Below are 27,626 nucleotides of genomic sequence, written 5' to 3'. Positions count from 1 at the left end.
TATGGACAGATACTCCAATCTCTGGTGTGGAACTCTGCAACTCCTGCAGGTTACCTTTGATCTCTGTGGTGCCTCTCTGACTAATTCTCTCCTTGCCTGGTCTGTGAGTTGTGGTGGGTAAGTTTGTTGTGGTACCATGTTCTTTCTCTTTGAAGTTGATGGGTTTAAAGTGAACCTCCGGACTAAAAATCGACTCAGCAGCACTGAAAAGGCCTGGTGTTTCTTTAACAGTTTCACAGCATCAGAACTTTGTTTTGCTTATCCAAGCCTCATTTTTAGCTGCACAGAAGAAAACTGTCCAGGCTTTTTTCCCCTGATGCTGTGCAAAGCATGAGGGGATTTCTGATATTGTTGCTCTCGTTCTGCTGTTTTGGTGCAAATTTTTTTTATTTTACATTTTGAATTTGACATTTGAAGCCTAGTGTGTGGAGCTGGGAGGGGTTATCAGGACACAGGATAGTTGGAACTGTGTCTCCTGCTCCTTGTCACCTCCTTTCAACCAAAAAGATGGCTGCCCCCATGACAAAGATGGCAGCCCCCATGAATCACAAACATTTGCCTGTTCTTTCAAAACAGGGTGGGTAAAAAATTATATTACCTATCTATTCTAATTAACATAACTAATGTAACTTAATGACAGTATGTTTGTTTAGGCTGAAGTTCCCCTTTAATGATGCTCCAGGGGATATGCAAAGCTTTGGATATTTTTTTTTTGTTATAACCCAACCCTGACTTGCACTTCTCAACAACTTTGTCTCTAACTACTTTGGAGAGCTCCTTGGTCTTCATCGTGTGATGCCTCTTGGCTCTTGCTTAGTGGTGTTCAAGCCTCTGGGGCCTTTCCGAAAAGGTTGAAGGGAACATGAGGTGATTTTACACCTTGAGGGAAAAAACACAGAGACAACGGGGAGCCCAATAGCACAATATGTCACTAAAGTTTAAGGCTACTTTCACAGTGGGACGGTGCTTTTGATGCGACGTTAAAGTCGCACAACGTGCCCCTACCGCTGCGCATGTAGGTTATGAAATTGGACGTTATTTTGCACTGTGTTGTGTGTCTCTTGGTGCGCTGTTTTCGTTGCATACTGATGGAACGAAAACGGCGCATGTGTTACATTTAAAAAACAAAACATTACTAAGCATGTGCAACACACATAACGCAGCAAATGTATTGCTAAATGCACAGCATGCAGCACTTTCTAAATATTGCTACACGTTACACACAACGCAACGTGTGCACTGTGAATGTTGCACAGACTTTGTATTCCTGTGTGTTAGTCTGCGTTAAAACATTTTCTAACGTGCGACTATAGCGTCGCGCTGTGAAAGAGGCCTAAAGGAATTGTCAGGCAAAAAAAATGTCAGGCAAAAAAAAAAATTAGTTTCACTTACCTGGGGCTTCTACCAGCCCCATGCAGCCATCCCGTGCCCTCGTTGTCCCTCACTGCTGCTCCAGTCCCCATCCGGGACGCATTGCGTACATTTTTACACATTCCTATTGGTGCATACATTTTTACGCGTTAGTGGTGCAACCCGTACATTTTTAACACGTAAAAATGTATGTGTAGGTAGAACAAAGGAGACTGGCACCGCTGGCTGTATTCAAAGCTCTTTTAATAGCATCAGGCACGCTGCATTCCCCGATGGGAATGGTGCTCCCTTCCTTCTGTCTGTGTAAAAATGTATGTGTTAATGTTCCTTCACCAGCGGGAATACATAAAAATGTACACAATGCGGCCTGCTGATGGCTGCATGGGGCTAAATTTGTAGAATATACACAGCGCAGATGTACTCTTCTATATGAGAATATGCTTCTCCACTCCTCCACCTGTATGCACTCAATGTGCAGATAGAGCAGACAGGGAGGCTTTTTAGTGGAATACACAAAAGTTTAATCACTGGATAAAAGGCATACATAGGCAATTCGAGGATAGGCACTTACTTCAAGAGGGTCCTAATCCACTTAGGACCCTCCCTGGCTGATATCGCTTCCCACTGTATGTGGTACACTGGCCCCTTAACTCGATCCTGTAGCTTATATGCCCGCTCCTGTCCCGACTAGTTTCGGCTATTGCCGTCTTCAGGGGATCCCCTAGTGTATTCCACTAAAAAGCCTCCCTGTCTGCTCTATCTGCACATTGAGTGCATACAGGCGGAGGAGTGGAGAAGCATATTCTCATATAGAAGAGTACATCTGCGCTGTGTATATTCTACAAATTTGACCACTTGGATGTACGGATCCGTCGGCACACAGCAGCACTGCACTCATCTACTGTAGGGGCGCCACGGCTATCACCTTGAAAAAAGGCTGCATGGGGCTGGTAGAAGCCCCAGCTAAGTGAAACTCATTTTTTTTTGCCTGACAATTCCTTTAACCACTTCAGCCCTCAGTCGTTTTCACTTGCATGCATCCGAGCAATGTTCACCTCCCATTCATTCGCCTATAACTTTATCACTACTTATCACAATTAACTGATCTATATCTTGTTTTTTTCCGCCACCAATTAGGCTTTATTTGGGGGGGGGGGGTACATTTTGCTAAGAGCCACTTTACTGTAAATGCATTTTAACAGGAAGAATAAGAAAAAAACTGAAAAAATTAATTCTCAGTTTTCGTTCATTATAGTTTTAAAATAATACATGCCTCCATAATTTTTATTAAACATGTTATGTGGGTATTTTTGGGAGGGTGAGATGTAAATAATATTTTTTTTTTCCGTAAATATATGTGTATTTTTATTTTTTTTACATTTAGATGTAGTTTTATTTTTTGGCCACAAGATGGCAGCCATGAGTTTGTTTACAATGACGTCACTCTAAGCGTAACATGTACGCTTAGGGGGACGTAGGAAGCAGAAAAAGCGAAGCTTCCGAGAGAAGCTGTCGCTTTTTCTGCAGGGGAGAGGAATCAGTGATCGGGCACCATGACTCGATTCACTGATTCACTGACTAACGAACCACGGGCTGGGAGCGCGATCGGCCACGGGAGTGCACATGGCCTCCTGGACGTAGCTTCTATGTCCAGGAGGTGAAAGTAGTTAAAGAGACACTGAAGCGAAAAAAAATTATGATATTATTATTTGTATGTGTAGTACAGCTAAGAAATAAAACATTAAGATCAGATACATCAGTCTAATTGTTTCCAGTACAGGAAGAGTTAAGAAACTCCAGTTGTTGTCTCTATGCAAAAAAGCCATTAAGCTCTACGACTTTTAAAGTCGTGGAGAGGGATGTTTTCTGACTTTTATTATCTCAACTGGTCCTGAACTATTTACTTTTTCTCTGCCAGAGGAGAGGTCATTAGTTTACAGACTGCTCTGAAAGAATCATTTTGAATGCTGAGTGTTGTGTAATCTGCACATATTATAGAATGATGCAATGTTAGAAAAACACTATATACCTGAAAATAAAAAGATGAGAATATTTTCTTTGCTGCTAATCTTCTAGTAATTATTCATAGTACACAACCAATTCACTATATCATTTTTTTTTCGCTTCAGTGTCTTTTTAAAGAGTAAAAAGGATAAAATTGTACTCACAAAGGTGAGTTATGAGAAGGGGCAACGAACCACATCAGGAAGGTGGATAATTATAGCCTGTCTCCACTCGGATATCCCAAAATCCCAAATGTGGCATATTGGGGGTGGTCGCTGTCTGGGAAAAAGAACCGGTGTGGATCGTGGCACCAAGCCACTGTAGATCAATGATTCTATCCACCAGAAAAAAAAAAGGGAGATTTTTTTTTTTGTTCTGAAAAGTTGTGTTTATACTGATAGGTAATGTGACACTTTGATTGCAGACAGGTTGACTTTTTTTCACCAATTATGTGACTTTTGAAGGTAATTAGTTGCACTAGGACTTTTTAGGGGGTTCATGGCAAAGGGGGTGAATACATATGCACATGCCAATTTTCAGTTTATTATTTTTTATTCATTTTTATATGTATTTTTCTCATTTCACCAAGACAATTTTGTGCAGATCCATCACATAAAATAAGTCTAAGAAACATTAAAATTTCAGGTTAAAATGTAAAAAAATTGGTACACAGTCTAGGTGGGTGAATACTTTTGCGAGGCACTGTATGCGCATAGGCAAATGGCAGCATCAGGCTCTATACCTGGCAGTGCAAGATATTACTTATTTGCATGGCCAGAAACCCAATCCCCCCTCTCCCCCAAACACAATTTATACAGGAGCAAAAACATTGAACCAACAAGCCAAAGTGAGAGGGTGCAGTGTGCACCCTCACCTTTAGGCGGTGTTCTAGGTATTCTATGCAGAAGGGACCTTAGATGTTAGGTTGATATAGATTGCTTGGTGTAAGCTGAAAGTTGTAGGAGAATATTTTGGCAATGAAAAACCTGCAGCCATACTCACCGTAGACTGTCAGAGAACGATTCCACTCCATACTTGGACATGCAGTATCCTCCCCCGCATATGGTTAGTCTACCCGCAATACTTGCTACATTCACAACACGTCCTCGAGCTTTCCGGATCAGAGGCAGCATTTGAATGGTCACGTCAACCACCCCTAGCAGATTGACATTAAGGATTTTAAAGAAATCTTCTTTGGTCAGCCACTCATTAGGACCAGTTGGGAGAGATATTCCTGCATTATTCACCACACCCCAGAGACCTGGAAGACAAAATAAAAATAAAATAGATAACATCAACGTAAATAATACTTTACTACATTCCAAAAGGGTGTTTGTTTTATAAGTTGCATTTAAAGTGACCGGAGCACCTTTTATGTAAAAATATTTAAAAGGAACCTTCCCCCACCGGAGCAGATAAAAATGGCGCCGGATGAGCGCCTTTAACCACTTAAGGACCACGGGCTTAAACCCCCCTAGTGACCAGGCCATTTTTTACAAAATAGGCCACTGCAGCTTTTAAGCCTCGCTGCAGGGCCGTACAACTCAGTACACAAGTGATCCCCCCCTTTTCTGCCCACCAACAGCGCTTTCTGTTGGTGGGCTCTGATCACTCCCAGGTTTGTTTGTTGATTTTTTATTAATATTTTTTTTCAATAAATAACCATATTTTTTATTTATTTTCCTATCCCTCCCTCCCCCTGCCAGCCTATGACAACGATCGGCTGTCATAGGCTTCAGCCAATGAGTGCTGATCACTCTCCTGCATCCCAGGGGGACAGCCGTGTCAGCCGCCATAGGCGGCAATAATACAAGCCCCAAATAGTGGCAGATAAGTTATATATTATGAGCAGCACGGTGGCGTAGTGGTTAGTGCTCTCGCCTTGCATCGCTGGGTCCCCGGTTCGAATCCCAGCCAGGTCAACATCTGCAAGGAGTTTGCATGTTCTCCCTGTGTCTGCGTGGGTTTCCTACGGGCACTCTGGTTTCCTCCCACATCCCAAAAACATACAATAAGCTAATTGGCTTCCCCCCTAAATTGGCCCTAGACTACAATACATACACTACACAATACAGGCATGACTATGGTAGGGACTACATTGTGAGCTCCTTTGAGGGACAGTTAGTTACAAGACTATATATACTCTGTACAGCGATGCGTAATATGTCAGCGCTATATAAATAATAATAATAATATATTACCCTCCTTACCGCGAATTGCGGCTTGTATTATTGCTGCCTATGGCAGCAGGCAGTAGATAGGAAGGGGGGCTAGTACTTGGCAGCGGGAGGGTCAGTGGCTAGTATTAGGCAGTTGGGGTGGAGGGAGTAGGGTTAGGCATGGGTAGAGGGAGGGTTCAGCAGGGATACATTGCCTGCTCCTGGGCGATTGCTCCTTCACTTCCTCCTAGCTAGTTTGCAGGGGTCCTCAGTCCCCGCATGGTGATTGGCTGGCTGCAGGACTCCTACAGCATACCTCCCAACTTTTTGAGATGAGAAAAAGGGACACTTAAGCCACACCCCTGTCACACTCCTGGCCACACATTTCATAAGAAAAATATGTTGTTTTATAATTCAAACCACACTGGTCCTCTCTATCCTGGTTAATTTTCCTTCATAGTAACATTTTAAAATTAGTAATATATCCATTTAAAGGATGGGAATAAAGTTTAGAGTCAATCAAACACATTTTTAGTATAGAAATATATATATTTATATAGAAAGGGGGACAAAGTCCTGAAAGAGGGACAAATGTGGGTGAAAGAGGGACAGAGGGACAGGGCTCCCAAAAAGGAACTGTCCCTCCGAAAAAGGGACAGTTGGGAGCTGTGCTACAGGACTCTTAGAGACTCCAGCTCTGACTTGGGCTGTTGCTGCTGGGAATTTTGTTGGTGGGGGGGAGTCTTATGTCTCTATTGTATATTGTTGCGCTGTACACTATCTTTTCCTGACAAGGCCTTTTTGGGGTGAAACATGTCGAAACTGGTGTCACTGCATATATTTGCACCCTCTTATGTTATTCCCTCAGTTTAGTGGGCAGGAGACGTTGTACAGGGCCTTGTGTCCAGTTGGGGCAGTGACTCTTCACCCATTGGTTACACTGACCTGCATCTGTCACTGCTCAGCCCTACATGTGTGTGAGATAGCTACACCCTTCCCTATGATTCACATATTGGGGAGGTGGGGGATCAGCGAGAACCCGAGCACACCTGTGGGGCATGTGAGCCACTCAGACTAAGGCCTCCTTTCCACGAACTGTTGAGCTGTGTGCTCAGCAAGCAGTAGTAAGCAGTTATCATGCAGCAACAAGCAGTTACTAGGCAGCAGTGAGCAGTTGAGAGAGTTTGAGAGGCATTTCACTGCCTATCAGCGGTCCATGGAAAGGAGGCCTGACTCATGTGGGGAGGTCTTTTCACATGTATTGTATATTAGATGTTGTGCACTTTACAACTGTTGACCTCTAGTGCCTGATGAATTGTAAAAAATCGCCTAGTCAGTAGGGGGTATAAACCTGTGGTCCTCATCAGATTAAAGGGTTCCATCTTTAGCTACTGTATACTTAAAGAAAACCTGAACTGAAAATTAAAAGTCAAAATAAGCATACACAAGTCATACTTACCTTCCATGTAGTCTACTCCTCAGTGTCTTTCTCCATTCCCGCGTCCTGTTTGTTCACTGTGATCAAGGGAATTTTCCGTCCTCCATTTTGAAAATGGCCATTACCCATAACAGCTTTCTGGTCAGCACACAGTTAAACTGTAACATCGCCCACTTCAGCCATAGGGAAACATGGACATTACCTGGTACATCAGTTTTCCTCTCAGCTATAACTGACAGCAACTGATATTTTATTGACAGCAACTGATATATTTCAGATCTGACAAAATATTGTCAGAACTGGAAGGGATTATTGTCAGAAGAAAATGATGAGCTTCTGAAAGGAACTGAGTTTGTTTGATTGTCTATTTGTTATGACAATCAATTGTTATGTATTGCATCATTTAATTTGCTATATGTATACATAATTGTTGGCAATGTTTATGTTTACTGCCAATAAAGAACTTTGAAATGCGAAAGGAACTGAGGGCAAGGTAACTATGTAATGTTCATTTGAAGTTACCTCATGTGTTTATTTTAAATATTTGTACTCAGTACAGGTTCTCTTTAAAAAAGAAATACTAGTTCATTACTGACTGTAATGTTAATCTTTTAGTTACATTAGATCCTGTGTCACACAGTGGAGACATACATGCAGATAGATAAGTCCGCAGACTTTTTGACAGACCCATCCGTTTTACATGCGCTAAAACGTATTTTTGTTCAGCATGCGTTTTGCTTATTTAAGGTAACACTTGTCAATAAAGATTTGTTTTCATTTGAAAATGTCTTTTTTTTAATTAGGGGTAAAAACGCATCTCCAAATCGCATTGCTATGCGCTTCTATGCGCTAAAAAGTGCACCCATTAAAGGAAAACTTAAGTGTCCTAAAAATAATTACTTGTACTCACCCGGGGCTCCCCTCAGCCCCCTGCAGCTGAACGGTGCCCTCGCCGTGTCTCTCCAATGCAGCTGGACTCGCCGGCGGCCACTTCCGGTTTGGCTGTCACCGGCCGACAGGCTGGGAACGCAGCTGATTAGCCGCGTTCCCGGCCGCAATAGCATTAAAGGAGGCGCTATTGCGCACAGGAACGCGGCTAATCAGCCGCGTTCCCAGCCTGTCGGCCGGTGACGGCGAAACCGGAAGTGGCCGCCGGCAAGTCCAGCTGCATCGGAGAGACACAGCGAGGGCACCGTTCAGCTGCAGGGGGCTGAGGGGAGCCCCGGGTGAGTACAAGTCATTTTTTTAGAACACTTAAGTATTCCTTTAACTTGCATTGCTGTGTGCTTCACAGTGCAACACACAGAAATGCATGCGACACCAAGTTTCTCAAACGGACAGTAACGCAGCACATAGATGTGAACGTGGAACATTAGAATCAATGGAAAAAGCTGTACCTTGCACAGCGCAATGCACTGTGAAAAGCGTACAGCAATACCCTAGTGTGAATGAGGCCTAAACCCCCACACTGCACTGTTTTATACTTATATAAAGTATAAATATACTATTAAGGTCTGTATATAAAGGTCTATTTAAAAATAGTGGAGGTCCTTCCTTATCCCCCAACACTCATATGTTATATAGTGTGGTGTAGCTATTCCACTAATGGATTGAAACCTTTTAAATACTAAGGGACAGTAGTACTGGCTGTAATCAATCAGTTGCTATTTGTACACCAATTGGTGATGCCAAAAAGTCAAGTACATACTGTCGCCTAGGTAGCTGAGGAACATACATAGCGGTGCAAGTGCTTATTTACGAAGTGTTTGCATTATGAGACTAACATATTTCACCTTAACGGCTTTATCAAAAAGTGCTATACATAAATACAATTGAACATCAAGTGCACCCCCACCAGCAAAATGTCCCCCCTCAATAGCCCAAGTCAGAGCTGAAGCACCTTGTTTGGTGCAAGTTTAAATACTGAGGGTGAAAGGCACACACACCCTCCGGGTGTGTCGCAATATATTCAACATACATTTTTCATGGTGGCAGCAGGCATCTTGTGTCAGCAAGCTGATGATCGGCGTCTGTGCGCCCTGTAACAAGCTTGTTTAGCCGGCTGAGCGCTGTGGGATAGTGTTGTCCGGATCATGAACGATTCGGATCTTTGATCCGAATCTCTTTTGTGAGTCGAATCATCCGAATCATCAAAATGAGTGATTCGGATCGCAAAGGGGGCGGGGCCAGGAGTGACACGCCCCCTCTCAGCCAGCAGCGGGGTCCTGGAAGCAGAGCAGAGATGGATCGCTCTGTTGGAGGGGAGGCAGCCTTGCACAGCCACAGGTAGATGAGAGAGAGGGGACATCGGTGCCACTGCCAGATATGTGTAGAGCAGTGTTTCCCAACCAGTGTGCCGCGGCACACTAGTGTGCCGCGGCATGTTGCCCGGTGTGCCGTACAGGTCTGGCCTCTCGCCAGACCTGTACCTACTTTTAGGGTGCAGGAGGGGGGAAGTAGCGCTAGAAGGAGGGGCAGTGGAGGCAGCGGTGGGGAGGGGGGAAATATCCCCCCCCTCCCTCACCTGGGACCCCTCCTTCTGCCTCTCTCCCCCTCCGTTTAGCGGTGGCAAGTGCGGCTCGGCGGCGGGGAGGCATACGGAGAATTACTCACCACTTCCGCGTTCCAAGCGCCGGCAGCGTCAAGTCGTCACACATCTCCGCCTTCAATGCCGCCCACTGTTCTTCCTGATTAGCGGAAGCACAGTGGGCGGTATTGAAGGCGGAGATGTGTGACGACATGACGTTGCCGGCGCTTGGAACGCAGAAGTGGTGAGTAATTCTCCGTATGCCTCCCCGCCGCCGAGCCGCACTTGCCACCGCTAAACGGAGGGGGAGAGAGGCAGAAGGAGGGGTCCCAGGTGAGGGAGGGGGGAGATATTTCCCCCCTCCCCACCGCTGCCTCCACTGCCCCTCCTTCTAGCGCTGCTTCCCCCCCCTCCTGGGCATCTATACTGGGGGGAACTGTACTAGCTATACTGGGGGCAACTAAACTAGCTATACTGGGGGCAACGAAACTAGCTATACTGGGGGCAACGAAACTACCTACACTGGGGGCAACTAAACTAGCTATACTGGGGGCAACTATACTAGCTATACTGGGCACTATACTGGGGCACTACCTACCTATACTGGGCACTATGCTAGCTATACTGGGCACTATGCTAGCTATACTGGGCACTATACTAGCTATCTGGGTACTATACTAGCTATACTGGGCACTTTACTGGCTATACTGGGGCACTACCTATCCATACTGGGACTATACTAGCTATACTGGGGCACTATACTAGCTATACTGGGGTAACTATACTAACCATACTGGGGCAACTAAGCTCCCTATACTGGGGCAACTATGCTAGCTATGCAGCCGCCCCCCCCCCCCCCCCATAGCACGGCACTGTCCACTAGGTCGCGCAAACACACAAAGGTTGGGAACCACTGGTGTAGAGCACACATACTGGCTGCAATGTGCTGCTCATTACAGGCTGTCTGTTCCGTAGTTGTGCACAGTGAACAAATTGGAAGCTTTTGGCTCAGCACAGCTCAGTAACTTTGCAGGCACTGTGATTGCAGTGCAATATGATCCTCCTGCACTGCTCTAAACAGCTGCACTTCAACTTCTGGGAATGCTTTGGGGAATGCTTTCTTTCACTGTGACGTTTGCATTCGAGATGAACATATAGGTGAAATACATGTAAAGCATATGATTGCAGCATGTGGGTATTGTGTCCAAGCAAACATTTCTGCTCTCTGCTCGTCCCTCCTCCCTTCTCCACTCCCTGCCCTCTGTCCATCTTCTCCCCTTCTCTGTGTGTCCACCCCCCTCCCCTTCTCCTGTCCTGCTAGTCATTTCACCCCCGAATGCTTCCCTTGCAAAATGATCCGAGATTCGGATCAAAGATCCGGATCTTTTCAATGATCCGATTCGAATCATCCGGATCATTGAAAAGATCCGAACTTCGCATCTCTACTGTGGGATGCGCCGGAACGTCACTTCCGGTTCACGCTGACGTCACTTACGCTTCCGGCGTTACGAAGGGGACCTGGACGCCGCTCATATACTACATTATGCCGGCCACTTCCGATAGCGGCGTTACCAGGGGAACCTGGACGCTGCTCGGATACTACATTATGCCGGCCACTTCCGATAGCGGCGTTACCAGGGGAACCTGGACGCTGCTCGGATATTAAATTATGCCGGCCATTGTGCAGACATAAACAGTTAAATGGATGTGATCATCCTCACTCACATTGCCGCTCACCGCATACTGTGTATTTACCATGGCAGACACGCTGCTCATTCATCTCTACATAGATACATGCAGTCATCAGTAAATCCAAACGCGCTCAGGACTCATAACTATAAGTATACATAAATATAGATGTTAGCTCAGTGATTACATTGAAGTGTTCCGCGCACTCACATACATGTATACATATATATGGTACATATATACATGTGGTACATATGGTACATATATATATATATATATATATATATGGTACATATAACTAGCCTGCATGTGGAAATATAGGGGGTAGTTGTATCTAAATGTAAATGATTTAGTAGAAAATGCGCATCACGCTCATTCAACATGTCAGGCTAATAGAGTGCATATAGGAACTGCCACCGTGTAGACCTGTCTGCAGAGCACAGGCAAGGTTAAAGTCCAATGGAGTGCATTATAGTGAGACACTGCCATAATGTAAACCTGCTTGCAGAGAACCGGCAAGATTAGAGTCCAATAGAGTGCATAGGACACTGCCACAGTGTGACCCGACCTACAGAAAGCATGCAAGATTGAAATCCTCATTAAGACCATTTGGGGCAATGGTGTCTAACCAATAGATCCATTGCGCTTCGATTTGTGTTAGCTTCTTGTCAAGATACCCCCCTCTCAAGCTTTTTTTCCACTCCTGATCCCCCCTACTACCCCATAGTATATGATCGTTATCATAAGGCATTGTTGTTCAACCATTATAAAAGGTCTGTACTGGGCCTAAGGGTGCGTACACACATGCGACTATAGTCGTTTGAAACTATCGTTCCCCGATCATTTCAAATGACAATCGTTTAAAAAAAAACCTCCAAAGATCATTAAAGGGGCACTTAAGCCAGGAATAAAAAAATCAGTTTTACTCACCTGGGGCGTCTATCAGCCCCCTTCAGCTGCCCTGTGCCCTCGCAGTCACTCATGGACCCTCCGGTCCCCTGCCGCCAGCAAGTTTCGATTTCATTAACAGGGCCAACAGGCCTGGCCATGTGTATTTTTCTTTGCATTCCTGTCCGCAATAGCATCCTGCACCTGTGCAGGACGCTATTGAGGACGGGAACATAAAGAAGGATACGCGTGGCCAGGCCTGAGCAGGCGCAGGAAGCCCACCGACTCCCTGTCAGGGCCTGTCAGCAAAAACGAAACTAGCTGGCGGCAGGGCACCGGAGGCTCAGTGAGTGACTGCAAGGGCACGTGATGGCTGCAAGGGGGCTGGTAGAAGCCCCAGGTAAGAAAAACTCATTTTTTTTATTCCTGACTTAAGTGTCCCTTTAAGTCAAACGATGGACGAGCTAGATCGTTAAAAACGAAAGATCTCTCTTGGTGGATTTTTTTTAACGACAATGGTTTGCAAAACTAGTACATTGTTAGAAAATGGTCGTTCGTACTAGCCTTGACATGAGCATTTCGTTATATCTCCATATAACTTTTCATTTTAATGCGCAAACGTTATTTAACGTTCGTTCTATGAATGTGTCCTGTGACACGTTAATTGCTCCATGATAATACCATAATTGTGATTTTAATGGACACCAAAACAGCACAGAGTGTTTTTTTTTTTTTTAATGTGTTTTCAATGCTGTATTATCTAAATTCTCTACCTACATACCTACAGTATGGGTTCGCTTACTGTAATGTAATATACATAACGTTAGTTTTATAGTGTAACGTACGTTTTGAACCGTTCTTTACGTGCGGGCGGAACTCCCTATGATGTCACTTCCAGGAACAGTATGTGACATCTTCACTGTACAGAAGATATAATAATGTCTAGACATGAGCCAGTTGCAGAAAAAACGCATTTTCCTGTGTTCTACTGTGAGGTTGTTCTGGATCGTTTGTTAACAAACGATTAGATCGTTACACACTTTTAAAAACTACTTTTACTTAAGCCGTTCTTTCATCAATTAAAAGATTGTTCGTCGTTCACAACGAACGATCGTTGCCGTATGTGTGTACGTAGCTTTAGCTAGGGATGTCAAACCGGTCCTTCGAGGACCAAAGTCCTCACACATTTTTGACACAGCTCAAATTAATTGATGGATCTGAATCAGGAAGGTGTGGTCCATCAGGTAGAACACATTCTTCTCTTTCTCAGTCCATCCTAAACACTGGCATGGGGTTTCAGGCCTGGCGTTCAACACCTGTGGCCTAAGCTAAGATGCAAATCTTCCTTACCTGTGCAGTGGAGAGGTGGCATTTTGGATGTCTGCATTTGCTTTAAAGACCACTACCAGTATTCTTTTATTTTGGCCACCATGTATATGTAAACATTTTTCTACAATAGTGTAGTCAATGAACCTTTCCTCTTCGCTCAGTTCAGAGTTGCATCACAGGTTTAAAAATGCGGCAACCTAGAATATGATGTCTCCAAGTATAACAGATAGTGCTCAGCTGTGTTCTTAATCCACCACCTTACACCCCGTGAGGGAATAGACTCACCCCGCAGGTTTGACCACTGTCAGATTGGTCAATGCACGCCCCGCAATGTGCGTTCCAGCACTGTAGGGTTGCCAACTCCTATTTAGTTAGTTGGGGTCCTGGATGGTGTATCCGGGTAACATGCGTACCTCATATAAAAAGAAATGTTTCCATAGCGTAATTCAGCATAAAAATCATAACTTTATTAAAAGGTTACACTCACAATTTGGTAGCAAGTAGTAGGGCATAGAGTTTAGATCGGGCTCTCCCCCGTTGCCTCCCGGGTAGGCTCAGAAGATACGCTCCCGCTCTCGCCACTGGTGCTAATCCAGCGTGAGTGGTTCCTAGAACATCTGGCATGCTCCACCCGACACGTTTTGTAGGAACCACTAACGCTGGATTAGCAGCAGTGGCGAGAGTGGGAGCGTATCTTCTGAGCCTACCCGGGAGGCAACGGGGGAGAGCCCGATCTAAACTCTATGCCCTACTACTTGCTACCAAATTGTGAGTGTAACCTTTTAATAAAGTTATGATTTTTATGCTGAATTACGCTATGGAAGCATTTCTTTTTATATGAGGTACGCATGTTACCCGGATACACCATCCAGGACCCCAACTAACTAAATAGGAGTTGGCAACCCTACAGTGCTGGAACGCACATTGCGGGGCGTGCATTGACCAATCTGACAGTGGTCAAACCTGCGGGGTGAGTCTATTCCATCACGGGGTGTAAGGTGGTGGAATAGGAACACAGCTGAGCGCTATCTGTTATACTTGGAGATTCTGCAACAGCCTGCCATGGCTGATATGGAAGTGCATCTGTATTGAAACACTCTGCATGATATATAATGATATATAATAATTGGACTGGCTGCTAGAAAGTTTTATAATCTATATGAATTTATATGACGTATTCACTTGCAGTGTTTTTTTCTTGAAGTCTTCAGTCCAATTTGTATTGAAAGTTTTTTTTTTTATTGTTATTATTACCACGGTAGCGCTTTCAAAATATTGCATAATCTAGAATATGATGTCTTTTCTATAACCTTACAAGGCTGTTGATTATTTTAGAAAATCTTTCCACTGACCTTTATCTCCGACAACACCAGCCACCCATTTGGCTGCAGAGCTCACACTCTGACTATCTGTAACATCAAGGAGTACAGTCTGCAATCTACTGGACGTTTCTTTCTTTAGGTTCTCAGCGCCCCCTGCAGTCAGACAAGCGGCAAGAACATGTAAGCCACGTCTATCCAACTGCTTCGCGGCTAAGTTTCCAAAGCCAGAGTCACATCCTGTTATCAGTACGTATTTATCCGTGAGATTCGGAAGGATCGCTCGATGCCGATTCCATCTGTATAAGTAGACTAGAACCAGGAGTGTTACGATGATAAGCCACATTATAGGATAGCCTGCAGGGAAAACCAAAAGAAAGAGTGATAAACAAACTAAAATGAAAGTTATATTTTTATGTTAACACAGACTTTAATTCAGGCTACATTACCGCTAGGGTGCCACATCTGTTTCAGAATTGGACGTGGCACCCATGCTGGTGCGAATTCGCATCCGAATCCAATAGCCATGCCAATGGGGATTTGGATGCAAAGTCCCAAAAAAATGCAGCAGGCAGATTTTTTTTCCCTCACATGCAAATTTGGAGGCAGCCTATTGATTTCAATGGTTGTTAATACTTTGTACAGCGCCACAAAATATGCCCTTGAGAGCTTACAATCTAAAGGAATGGGGGAGACAAGAGGCGGGGAAATGTGCAGCATACAAGCAGCGCATGTTTGAGTTATCTAGTGAGGAGTAAAACTTGACGAGAGGTTGAACGGGGAATGGCCTAAATTAGAGCATATGCCTGTAGGAAAAAGTGAGTTTTAAAGGATTTGCTTATGGTATTTGAGGTGCCTTTATAATTTATTATAGTAGCTTGACTTGGCTGTAGCTCTGTTTATTTTTGATGGTGGGCTCTGATGCACAAGTTCTAGCACAGTATTTATTGATACTTTATATGTATGTGCTGCTATTTGTTGGATTCCATGGCGATCTTCTTTGGTTCATATCTCCCCTATCACTCAATGGGCTTAATTCACTAAATCGTGATAACTCACACTTTATGAAAAGATATCACACCTTATCAAAGATCATACCTTATGAAAAGATATCACACCTTATCAAAGTTAACACACCTTATAAGAGTAGCATAGCGAGTGCCACAAACTTATGCCTGCTAATTGGCAATGGCACTCGTCCTGCCCTGAGACGCTACGGGTCTGCAGCAATCGCTATGCTACTCTGATAAGGCGTGTTAGCTTTCATACGGTGTGATATCTTTTTCATAAGGTGTGATATTTGAGTTATCACATTTTGGTGAATCAAGCCCCATGTCTGATATACAGGATCTTCTAAAAAAAATTGCATATTGTGATAAAGTTCATTATTTTCTGTAATGTACTGATAAACATTAGACGTTCATATATTTTAGATTCATTACACACAACTGAAGTAGTTCAAGCCTTTTATTGTTGTAATATTGAGGATTTCGGCATACAGCTCATGAAAACCCAAAATTCCTCTCACAAAAAATTAGCATATTTCATTCGACCAATAAAAGAAAGTGTTTTTAAAACAAAAAAGTCAATCTTCAAATAATTATGTTCAGTTATGCACTCAATACTTGGTCGGGAATCCTTTTGCAGAAATGACTGCTTCAATGCGGTGTGGCAAGGAGGCAATCAGCCTGTGGCACTGCTCAGGTGTTATGGAGGCCCAGGATGCTTCGATAGCGGCCTTAAGCTCATCCAGAGTGTTGGGTCTTGTGTCTCTCAACTTTCTCTTCACAATATCCCACAGATTCTCTATGGGGTTCAGGTCAGGAGAGTTGGCAGGCCAATTGAGCACAGTAATACCATGGTCAGTAAACCCTTTACCAGTGGTTTTGGCACTGTGAGCAGGTGCCGGGTCGTGCTGAAAAATGAAATCTTCATCTCCATAAAGCTTTTCAGCAGATGGAAGCATGAACCCACTTTTGAACCAGAAACTGCGGCAGAAGCGCCTGACCTGGGCTACAGAGAAGCAGCACTGGACTGTTGCTCAGTGGTCCAAAGTATTTTTTCGGATGAAAGCAAATTTTACATGTCATTTGGAAATCAAGGTGCCAGAGTCTGGAGGAAGACTGGGGAGGGGGAAATGCCAAAATGCCTGAAGTCCAGTGTCAAGTACCCACAGTCAGTGATGGTCTGGGGTGCCATGTCAGCTGCTGGTGTTGGTCCACTGTGTTTTATCAAGGGCAGGGTCAATGCAGCTAGCTATCAGGAGATTTTGGAGCACTTCATGCTTCCATCTGCTGAAAAGCTTTATGGAGATGAAGATTTCATTTTTCAGCACGACCTGGCACCTGCTCACAGTGTCAAAACCACTGGTAAATGGTTTATTGACCATGTTATTACTGTGCTCAATTGACCTGCCAACTCTCCTGACCTGAACCCCATAGAGAATCTGTGGGATATTGTGAAGAGAAAGTTGAGAGATGCAAGACCCATCACTCTGGATGAACTTAAAGTGAAACTTAAGTCAACGATAAAAATGAGATTTACTCACCTGGGGCTTCCCTCAGCCCCCAGCAGCCAATCGGTGCCCTCGCAGCCCCGCTCTGACGCTCCAGGACCCGCCGGTGAACACTTCCGGTTTGGCCGTCATCGGCCGACAGGCATGGGAACGCGAGTGATTCTTCGCGTTCCCAGCCTGTATATCGCCCCCTATGCTGCTATTGCGGCCAGCTGGCCAGTATGGCTACTTTAACAAGTGACATTGATAAGGGACCTGGACTCAGGTAAGTGATAGCAGCAGCTAGTGTTGGGCGAACAGTGTTCGCCACTGTTCGGGTTCTGCAGAACATCACCCTGTTCGGGTGATGTTCGAGTTCGGCCGAACACCTGGTGGTGTTCGGCCAAACTGTTCGGGGTTCGCCGAACTGCTGAATGCATGGCCGAACAGGGCCCCTGTTCGGCCGAACAGGGCCCTGTTCGGCCGAATACTGCCCCCCATGGGGTCGCAGGCATAAGGGGGGAGCATGCCCCGATCGCGGGGGGGGTCGGAAATTCCCCCCACCCCCTCCGCTAGCGCTCCCCCCTCTGCCCGCTTCCCCATACAAAAAGTTTAAAGCAAGTTCAATAGTACCTGGTGGCACTGGCTGGCAGTGGAGTGAGGAGGAGGAGGAGTCCGAGTAGCAGAGTGACGTTGAGGCCGGGCAGCGGGCGGTTCAGCGCTAGTACCCTTGTGGTACTTCCGCCCTTTCTCTGACCTCACGTCCTCGTATGCGTCATCACGCAGAGGACGTGAGGTCAGAGAAAGGGCGGAAGTACCACAAGGGTACTAGCGCTGAACCGCCCGCTGCCCGGCCTCAACGTCACTCTGCTACTCGGACTCCTCCTCCTCCTCACTCCACTGCCAGCCAGTGCCACCAACCCAGGTACTATTGAACTTGCTTTAAACTTTTTTTATGGGGAAGCGGGCGGAGGGGGGAGCGCTAGCGGAGGGGGTGGGGGGAATTTCCGACCCCCCCCGCGACCGGGGCATGCTCCCCCCTTATGCCTGCGACCCCATAGGGCCCCCAAAATGGGCATGTTCGGGGGTCCCATTGACTCCCATTGAGTTCGGCGTTCGGGCCGAACATGCCGAACATCTGGCCCATGTTCGGCCTGTTCGGCCCGAACCCGAACATCCAGGTGTTCGCCCAACACTAGCAGCAGCCAGGACCCAGTGGCCACCTCTTCTGTAATCACTTCAACACATGCTGCTAACAAATGTGCCACTACCTGCATGTGACATACATGCTTCATCATTCTTTCTTTACAATAGTTAATTTTCAGCTGTTTGTTCCCCCATCTTCAGGGGCAAACCCAGGATTTTCAAGGGGGGGGGGGATTCCTGAAAGGTCTCCCGCAGTCACGCACAATACAGTATAATAATATGGTAGGACATCATAATGGGTACACATAATGCAATTTCCCGTCTGACCCACCGACAACGGGATCGATCAGGAGCCAACATTGCTAATGAAGGGGAAAGTGAAGCATTCACACAGCAGGGCACAGGCTGTGCTCATACCTGACTCTGTTAAGTTCCCCAGAGCTGCTCCATGCTCTGTACACACATGCTGCTCCATGCTCTGTACACACGCTGCTGCTCCATCCAAAGTCAACTGTAGTAGAGAAAGAAAGAGGACAGTGCTGCCAGCTGCAGGATACCTGCAGATATTCTGTTGTCTCAACGTGTGCCTCTCCCCAAAGATGGCGACGGCCCTGGTCTGAAGGGGGATTCTGGGCAGCTGTAATCCCCCCCCCCCTTCGTTTGCCTATGCATCTTGCTTGTGAAGACAACATTATAAGCATCGGCTGTGTACAATCTCGTGCATCATAGTGCTATTGTTAAAAATTATAAAGGGCTAAGGAAAAAAGCCTATTGCAGCCGATCACAGTGATAAGCTGATGGGGGGGGGGGGGGGGGAGGGAGGGAAAAAAATGGTTAATTTAAAAAAAAATAAACAAATATTTGTAAAAAACCAAACATCTGGGGAGCGATCAGACCCCACCAACAGAGAGCTCTGTTGTGGGAAGAAAAGGGGGGGGGGGGGGGAATCACTTGTGTGCTGAGTTGTGTGACCCTGCAGCGAATGCCTTTAAGCCACAGTGGCCTATTAAGTAAAAAAATGGCCTGGTCACTAAGGGGGTTTAACACTGTGGTTCTCAAGTCCATAAGGTAACTATTTGTGTTTTTTTTTAAAATGGTGTCATTTAAAAAAACATTTTTTTACAAGTATTTTATTTTGGTAACTATAGTGTAGGGGTGTAAGGGGTTAAAATTTTATACAAATGTATGTATGTAAATGAAATGTACCGGTATGTATTATTAAAGGCGTGTTAAAGAGCATTTTTACTTTTTGGCCACAAGATGGTGCTACATCTACTTCCGTGTTCTATTAACAGAACATGGACATACTGTTTACATTCTGAATTTGTGTATGAGAAGCTGTGTCTTACTGCCGCAGCTTCTCACTCATCACAGGCTTTGTGATTGGGTTTGAGAACAAGCTGTTCTCATTCCTTGATCACAGAACGGCTAGATGGCGGCAGAACTGCAGGTCTGCAATTGGGAACAGCGGGGTAAACAAACAGGTACGTATATAACAAAAAAAAAAAAAGAGGGGGTAACGCACATTAACGCTGCATTACCACAGCATACAGTGGAGCATTCAGCCAATGAAAAGTATGCCTCTCTGTATTTGTGTAACATGTGCGTTTAGAGGTAATGCACTGTAGTGTTACCATAACGCAACATTTTACAACGTGATGATAACATCGCACTGTGAATGTAGCACAGGCTTAACATTACAGTGCGTTTACCTGCGTTATAATTACTTTATAACGCAGGAAAATAACGTCCCACTGTGAATGAGACCTCAATCAATTTTCTGATGTTTATTGATCAATAGTCTGATTTGACATGTTTTACGATCTCTAGGCAGTAAATATCTTGGCGGTTTTCTCCATGGAGAGAGGGCAGGTGGGGCCAGGTGCCAGAAGTTGGGTGATGTGGCGTCTTTGGAAAAGCTTTGCGGGATTAGGTTTCTCGGGTAAATATAACTTTTTTACCCCAGGAGGCTGCAGCATTTTTATTATTACTCTGGAGATACACTTTAAGTACAGAACGCATGAAGGGCCCATTGTAAAACTTGCACTAAGGCCCTTATCTCCTTGGCTACATTACTGACATTGGGGTTGATTCAATAAACAGCACTATTTCATAACGCGTGTACGGCATAATGCTACACACAATTACAGTAGAGCGCGTGTTTATTACATAGGTCGGTAGTGACACAAAAAAGAGCGTTTGTTAAGAATTAGGCCAGTGTGTGTGTAATGCATTGATTGCGCACTGGTAATTAATTAAGCGTGTAATCGATTACATGGAGTGTGTAATTAAATTCCCTAGTGTTTCTAATTTAACCTCCCTGGCGGTGCATTTCTGTCTGGAATTAGGAGTCAAAAGCGGTACATTTTATTATTCAAGGATTTTAGGCCATCACGCAAACAGTGCTTGGTAAAACGAGCATGGATGGATTATTTTTTTTTTAGCTGGATCGGATCCTCTGTTTCTTTCTGCAGCTGCTCACTTTGTTGGATTTTGATCTGGTCGGGGACCGGACCTCGATGTCAGACTCCCCCGCAACCTCGAAGTAATTGCTCCCCGCAAGCGCAATAGGCCTTTCCAGTATGGAACACTGGTGCAGTTTGCTCACATAGGGCTCGATTTACGAAAAGGTGCTAACTCAGCCATCACGCGCTAGACATTTGCGCGCGCAAAGTAAAGAGCTAACTAGTTTTGACCAATGCAGCGTGCGCAAAGTATAATGCGCGCAGGATCGCTGTGCACGATGCGCGATTCGAGCGCCAGTATAGTCTTTCTTAGATTTCCTAAGTTCACATCGCGTGCAATTGTTTTCACTACACGCGATCTGAGGCGTCATCATGTCTTCACGCAAAGTCCTGCATTAGCGCGCGTACTCTTGTTTTAGCGCGTGCAAAACTTTGCGCGGTACACTTTGCGCGCCATTTCATTTTTCACCAGATTTGGAGTGAGTTTAGACGTGCTAAGGGCCAGTGCTAAAGTTAGCACCGTTTTGTAAATCGAGCCCATAGCGTGCATACGTACACTTACATACATCTGCACATCCATAATAAAGCCACCGGAGGCGTGTTTGAACTTTCTGTCCTCGCTAGCAAGCAAAACCCTCTGGCCAAACCCTCCGCTTCATTCTCTGCCCACCAAACCCTCCCTTCAGCCTCCGCCTAGCACTGTGCGGAGGCTGAAGGGAGGGTTTGGTGGGCGGACAATTGTCCCTGGAACACAGAGTCCTTTAGTCCTCTTGGAAGTTTCTGGGCTCTTTTCATCTCCTGCTGACATACTCCGCGTTTGACTGCTGGTAGGTGTACTAGCTTGCTCAGGACTGTCAGAACCATTGGTCTGAGGCACCACTTCTATACATTCCTTACAGTCAAGGGGCATGTTTGTCCCTGTTGTACTAAGGGAGTCTGGATTATCACTAGGGTACTGTGATGTAGGTTTTTCAGCCACTCCTAAATCCACACGATTATGACGATAAAGAGTTCTGTCAATGTCCAGAAGATACGAGCGTGGTGTAACTTTTTGCAAACAAGTACCCATTCTCCAATGGCCCGTTCGATCCCCAGGTAAAGGTTTCATACGGTATTGTTCTCCAATATTCAACTCCAGCAAATCCCTGGCTGATGTATCATAACGAGCCTTTGACATTTGTCTCTTAAATAGTAACTTTTCTGCAACGCCTTGTACGACACAAGGTTCCAAAAGCTTATTTGCTGCTTATAAGGAGGTCTTTAACCTCTTTGACATCAGTCTTTGCGCTGGACTACTATCCATGCCTTCGGTAGGAGTGTTTCTCCAATGCAGAATGGCCTTCCACGAGTCTTTACCATCACTGTATGCTTTCTTGCATAAATTCTTAACAATCTTTACAGTTGCTTCAGCTTTCCCATTCGCCTGTGGATGTTGTGACGATAAAGTAATATGCTCGAACTCCCATTCATTGGCAAATCTTCGAAATTGCAGGCTTGAAAACTGAGGGTCTGTTTCCAGTAATTACTGTTATTTATGTGACTGGTCATTCTGCTAATAACATGGCTCCTGCACAGTAATCATTTGTGCTGTCTTTATTTACACCACATGAAACATGTTATTTCAAATATTATAAAAATATTTGTCCAGTTGTACTTTCACCTGTGGCTTTATAGCTATTGGCACATTCCGTGGATCACATTGTACCGGTCGAATGGCAGGGTCAAGTTCAAAGTGCACCTCTCGTGGAACAGACACTACCGGGCCCTCAAACACATCACTGTAGGCATGAAGAATTTGCTGTTTGGTCAGCGGCCTGGTCAGAGAATTCGCTGGCTGATTATCAACATTGTGCAGCTCAGCAGGAATAGTGAACTGCATCAGTCTAAAGCTGGCCACTAACGGTCCAATTTCTAGCAAAAAAAATCGATCGAGTGATCAGAAATTCTGATCGGACGCAAAATCGTTCACTACACCATCAACTAACCAATCATTGCTTCCTATCTATCACGACCACCAAGAAAATCCAAATTTTCGTTCGACGAAAATTCATTCGGGCGACATTTTTTTCACTCGTTCATAATCGATTGTGTCCACCAATGGAGATTATTTACAACCAATCCGATCAGAATTTCTGATCGCTCGAACGATTTTTTTGCTAGAAATTGGACCGTTCGTGGCCAGCTTTAGGAGCTCACATATTGAACCAGATAATAGCGGTTTCTGATCAGCTTCCATAATCTCAAAGTGCAGTTCGTGCACACGATCACGTATGGTGCATTGTGTTTCAAAAAGTCCCAATGATTCCAAAACTTCCCCTGAGTACAGCTTTAGTTTAGTGCTGCTAGGCTGAAGTGGTGTTTTGGGCACCAGTTTCATTTTGTCCTTTAAACTCATTACATCACATGTTGCACCTGAATCCAGCTGGCAGGGTTGGATTATATTATTCAATCTGAGGTTTACAAATTTCTTGCCCTTTGTGTTTACAGCACCAATGCATTCTGAAGAGTAAACCATATCAGTGCTGCTGAGCAGTTTTGCATCCTCAGAATCAGGCATATGCTGAATTGTGTGCAGCTTCCTTAAAGAGAATATGTATTGTTAAAATCGCACCAAAGTAAACATACCAGTGCGTTAGGGGACATCTCCTATTACCCTCTGTCACAATTTCGCTGCTCCCCGCCGCATTAAAAGTGGTTAAAAACTGTTTTAAAAAGTTTGTTTATAAACAAACAAAATGGCCACCAAAACAGGAAGTACCGGTAGGTTGATGTACAGCATGTCCACACATAGAAAATACATCCATACACAAGCAGGCTGTATACACCCTTCCTTTTGTATCTCAAGAGATCATTGTGTGTTTCTTTCCCCCTTCTGCTCTCATGCACTGAAGTTTCAGGCTGCTCTTTTCTTCTTGCAAACAGCTTTGCCCTTGTCTGTAATCCTCAGTATGTGAAAGCCCAGCCAGCTCAGAGGACGATTTATCCAGCTTGTAAAAGATAAGAGAGAAGAGAGAATCTGCCATAATCTAAATAACACACAGGCAGTATGCATAGAGGGGCCTGGAGGGGGGAGATTCATCACAGAACCACAACACTGAAGAACTTGGCAGCCTTCCAGACACAGGCCGACAAGTCTGACAGGGGAAAGATACATTGATTTATTACAGAGACTGTTATAGTAGAAAGTGCTGCAGTAAGCCAAAACACATTAGAATAGCTTTTGGAACTTGTAGGATGATAAAAAACAGGATGCAATTTTTGTTACGGAGTCTCTTTAAGGCTCATACACACATCAGACTATAGTCTTTGGAAAATGAAAGATCACAGACCAATCTTACCACCCTTCATGTAGTATGAGAGCCATACTCTACACAGTCTTTTCTATGGAGCTGAACTCCACATCAGAAAAAAATCTTTGCAAGATGCTGCACACACAGATGCTGTACAGACACAAAAGATCAGTATCTGCAAAAGATCTGTTCCTGCCAAAAATCCATTCCTGCAAATTGCAATGATAGTCTATGAGATCTGCAGATCATCATACACACATGATTTAACTGACATTCATCTGCAGATCAAGCAATCATCCGCAGATCTGAAAATCCATCCTGGTGGATGCACATCATAATAGGCGCCGGACTCGGACGCCACGGCCACAGGGCTCCGGACTTTTTTCTTCTTTCTTCTTTAACCCGCCGTTGCTGCACCACCCGATCTCCCCTATCTATCTGGGGAGCGGGCGGGCATCGCAGACTGCCGAGCAGAGCGAGGAGGCAGAGGTTTTTTGGGCCCCGGTGGAGGCTATCGCAGCCGGAGGGGCAGAAGAGCACATGCGGCCGAGCATTGCTCACTGTCTAATGCTGCCTCCGAAGACCGAAGCTGCGCTGGAGAGATGTACCGGCGGCGCAGTGTCCAGCCGCGGAGGCCTGCCTCACCATCGCCCCATCCCGGACCAGACATCCGCCTCAGTCCATTGCTCCACCGGCCCTCCCACGTGGTCCGCCAGGCTGCGCTCGTTGCCTGGGAGCCCAGGACGCCAGAACGGAGCACGTGGCCTGATCCCCGTCGCCACCTCAGCCGTGCAGGAACGGAGCTGCACCATCGCTGATGCCGCCGCCTGCAGCGCTCCCACAGAAGAGGAATTCCACCGCTCTGCCTGCTGCACCCTGCTTTGCCATCAGCCTGGCCGCAGCAGCTGGGGAGGGCTTCACCATCGGCTGGCCACCTCCGTTCTCCACCACTGGCCTCCAGCCTGCTCGGCCACCCACGTGGAGCTCCTCTTCTCCAGGCCCTCCTCTTCTCCAGGCCCTTCAGGCTGCCTCCATCGCAGCATGCCTCCATCTGTAGCACCCCAGGCCGGCATCGCCCCCAGGGCCCCAAAATCCCCCTGAAACACCTCAGGCTGGAATCACCAGACCCCCCTGGTCACACCTGGGGTGACGGAGATGGTGCTGTTCCCTTAACAGTGGAGCTGGCTGCCGCCCAGCATCTGGGCATCTGTGTCCTGCAACCACCAAAGGTAGACCTCCCTGGCCTGTCCACCACTGCTGCCCAGCCGGGGGGTCCCCGGGCCCCACATCCACCACCCAGGGGTGCCCCCGGGTACACCCTGGCCCCACAGGGCCCCCACTGTGTCTGCGCCCTCTTTGCCCAGCCGGACGGACTCAAAATCGGGACCGCTGCTCCTCGGGCAACCTGGTCCGAGTGAACTCTGCTGTCCGCCTCCATCATGATGCCCCTCAGCTTTCTCAGTTGCTTTCTCTCTACTTTCGCGGACAAATCGGAGCACCTGTCTTGTTGGGAGCGTGTCGCTGTGTAGCGTCCAGTGCCGAAAATGGCAGCGCTCATATCAGCTCTCAGGCTGCTCCTCCAGTCCCACTCTTTTCTGTTCCTGTTATCAATGTATGCTTTGCTATGTTTGTATTACGTTAACTGTACGTGTATGCTGAAATGCTCTGCACTGTTTTTATTTTTGCTTTTATTGTTTATACGTATGACCCATGCTTGACAAAATGTGATGCTGCACTCTGCTTAATTGTCCTATGTATGCTTGTCCCATGTCTATGTATGTGCCATGCTTAACTGTATGCTACTTCTTGTCTCTTCACCAACGACCCTGTATGTGCCAAAACCAATTCCGGGTACAATCCACCGTTGTACTTGGCGATAATAAATTCTGATTCTGATTCTGATGTGTGTATGTGGCCTTACTTTCATGTCATGGGAGAGACACACCCTTGCAAAGTGATTTGGTTTACCGCAGGCTGTACAGAATTTCCAATATGCAGGGCAGTTTTCTTTCACTCGTACTCGCATGATGCAGGCTTCCCCTCAGGTAAATTGTGCAGGCGACTCTTGTGCTGAAACTTGTGCTGTTGTTTGGAGGCTGCATTGATATTGTCGATCATTTTATCCTACTCCATAGCTTTCATATGCTTGTCAGTAAGTTCTGCAGTGTGACATATCTCAAGTGCTGTTTGCAGGTCTAAATCACGTTTCCTCAACAGGTGGCAGCGCGTGTTTTCATTGATGATACCCAGAACTATTTTATCACGAATAAGTTCATCTCTCAAAGAGCCATAATCGCAGCTTGCAGATTTTTCTCTAAGCCGTGTGACAAACTTGCTTCTAATGCATCCAGGATGGCTTTGGTGTCACCCTTTTGCTCCTCTGTCAGATTTAGATTATGCTTGTAAACACGGAGGCATTCACTGCCAATCACCCTCCTCAGAGTTGCTGCTTGGACTGCATCAGGCTTCTCCTTTTTTTAACCCTGTTGCTAGGGAGTAGTCATCAAACGTAGCCCTGAAGGTGTCCCAGTTATCAGAGACGTTTCTGCTTAGGGCCCGTTTCCACTATAACGAATCCGCATGCGGTATCCGCATGCGGATTCGCATAGGCAATACAAGTGGATGGGACCGTTTCCACTTGTGCGTCGTGCGGGAGCGTTTTGGTGTGCGGGGGAAATCTGCACGGCAGAGCTGTCAGATTTCGCGTGCGGCTGGAATGCGTGCGATTTGCCCGCAATGCTTTTAATAGGGAAATCGCATGCGGTTTTGTCATGCGTTTTTCCCCACGATTTCGCGTGCGATTTCGCATTAAATGTAATGTAAATTTACACAGGCAGTGACATGGTTAAAATCGCATATTACCTTAGCCATGCGAAATCGCAGGGAAAAATGCATGCGGAATCGCATCCGCATGCGATTTCGTCCGCGGTGGAATCCAGGCGATTCTGCACTGCAATAGTGGAAACGAGCCCTTACTCTCATCGGCTCAGGTAGTGGAATGCTGTTAGCTGCCATCATGCTGTTCTGGCCTGTGTCAAATGCTGAATTTCACGGACAGGAGACTGGAGGCACAAACACACTGCAAGGCTATCAGGCTCTCAGAGGCAAATGTGCAGAAGCAGCGCAGATTCAGATACTTCTGACACCATGTTTCATGTGGTGTAAATGAAGACAGCACAAATGACTACTGTGCAGGAGCCAGTGATTTACAAACAATAAAAGATATGGTTGCTTGGCACCGTACATAAGAGCAGCACAATACAATGCAAAAATACACATAGGGCAAAAACAGCTGCAAAATGTAAAGGACACATATAAACAAATAACACTTACTTGCCCAATCTCAAACTATTCTGAGTCAGGTGCTGATAAACCAAAACAGCTGACGAATGTTAAGGAGTACCACCTAATCGAAATGCATCATTCCATTACTACACGCGTAAAGATCTACGAGCACAAAATAATGTGCGCTATCTAGTTGTATTGCGCTGTGCAGTTAAAGTTGTT

At 45.7% G+C, this 27,626-nt stretch overlaps 1 protein-coding gene across 2 annotated transcripts in view; it reads right to left on the bottom strand.

The window, feature by feature from the left end:
• LOC137545836 (retinol dehydrogenase 7-like) overlaps positions 1 to 27,626 on the bottom strand; it is a 53,028-nt gene that overhangs the window by 9,831 nt on the left and 15,571 nt on the right. For both annotated transcript variants that reach the window (XM_068267520.1, XM_068267521.1), the window contains exons 2-3: positions 14,758 to 15,081; positions 4,378 to 4,636 (exon numbers count right to left, since the gene is read on the bottom strand). In XM_068267520.1, coding sequence (XP_068123621.1) covers positions 4,378 to 4,636; positions 14,758 to 15,070 — 572 coding nt within the window. In that variant the 5' untranslated portion in view covers positions 15,071 to 15,081. The remainder of the gene's footprint in view (positions 1 to 4,377; positions 4,637 to 14,757; positions 15,082 to 27,626) is intronic.

Source organism: Hyperolius riggenbachi, chromosome 2 (assembly GCF_040937935.1).
Source record: "Hyperolius riggenbachi isolate aHypRig1 chromosome 2, aHypRig1.pri, whole genome shotgun sequence".
Classification (NCBI taxonomy): domain Eukaryota; kingdom Metazoa; phylum Chordata; class Amphibia; order Anura; family Hyperoliidae; genus Hyperolius; species Hyperolius riggenbachi.
The sequence above is the reverse complement of the archived record's forward strand: the minus strand, read 5'-3'. Positions and strand labels throughout refer to the sequence as shown.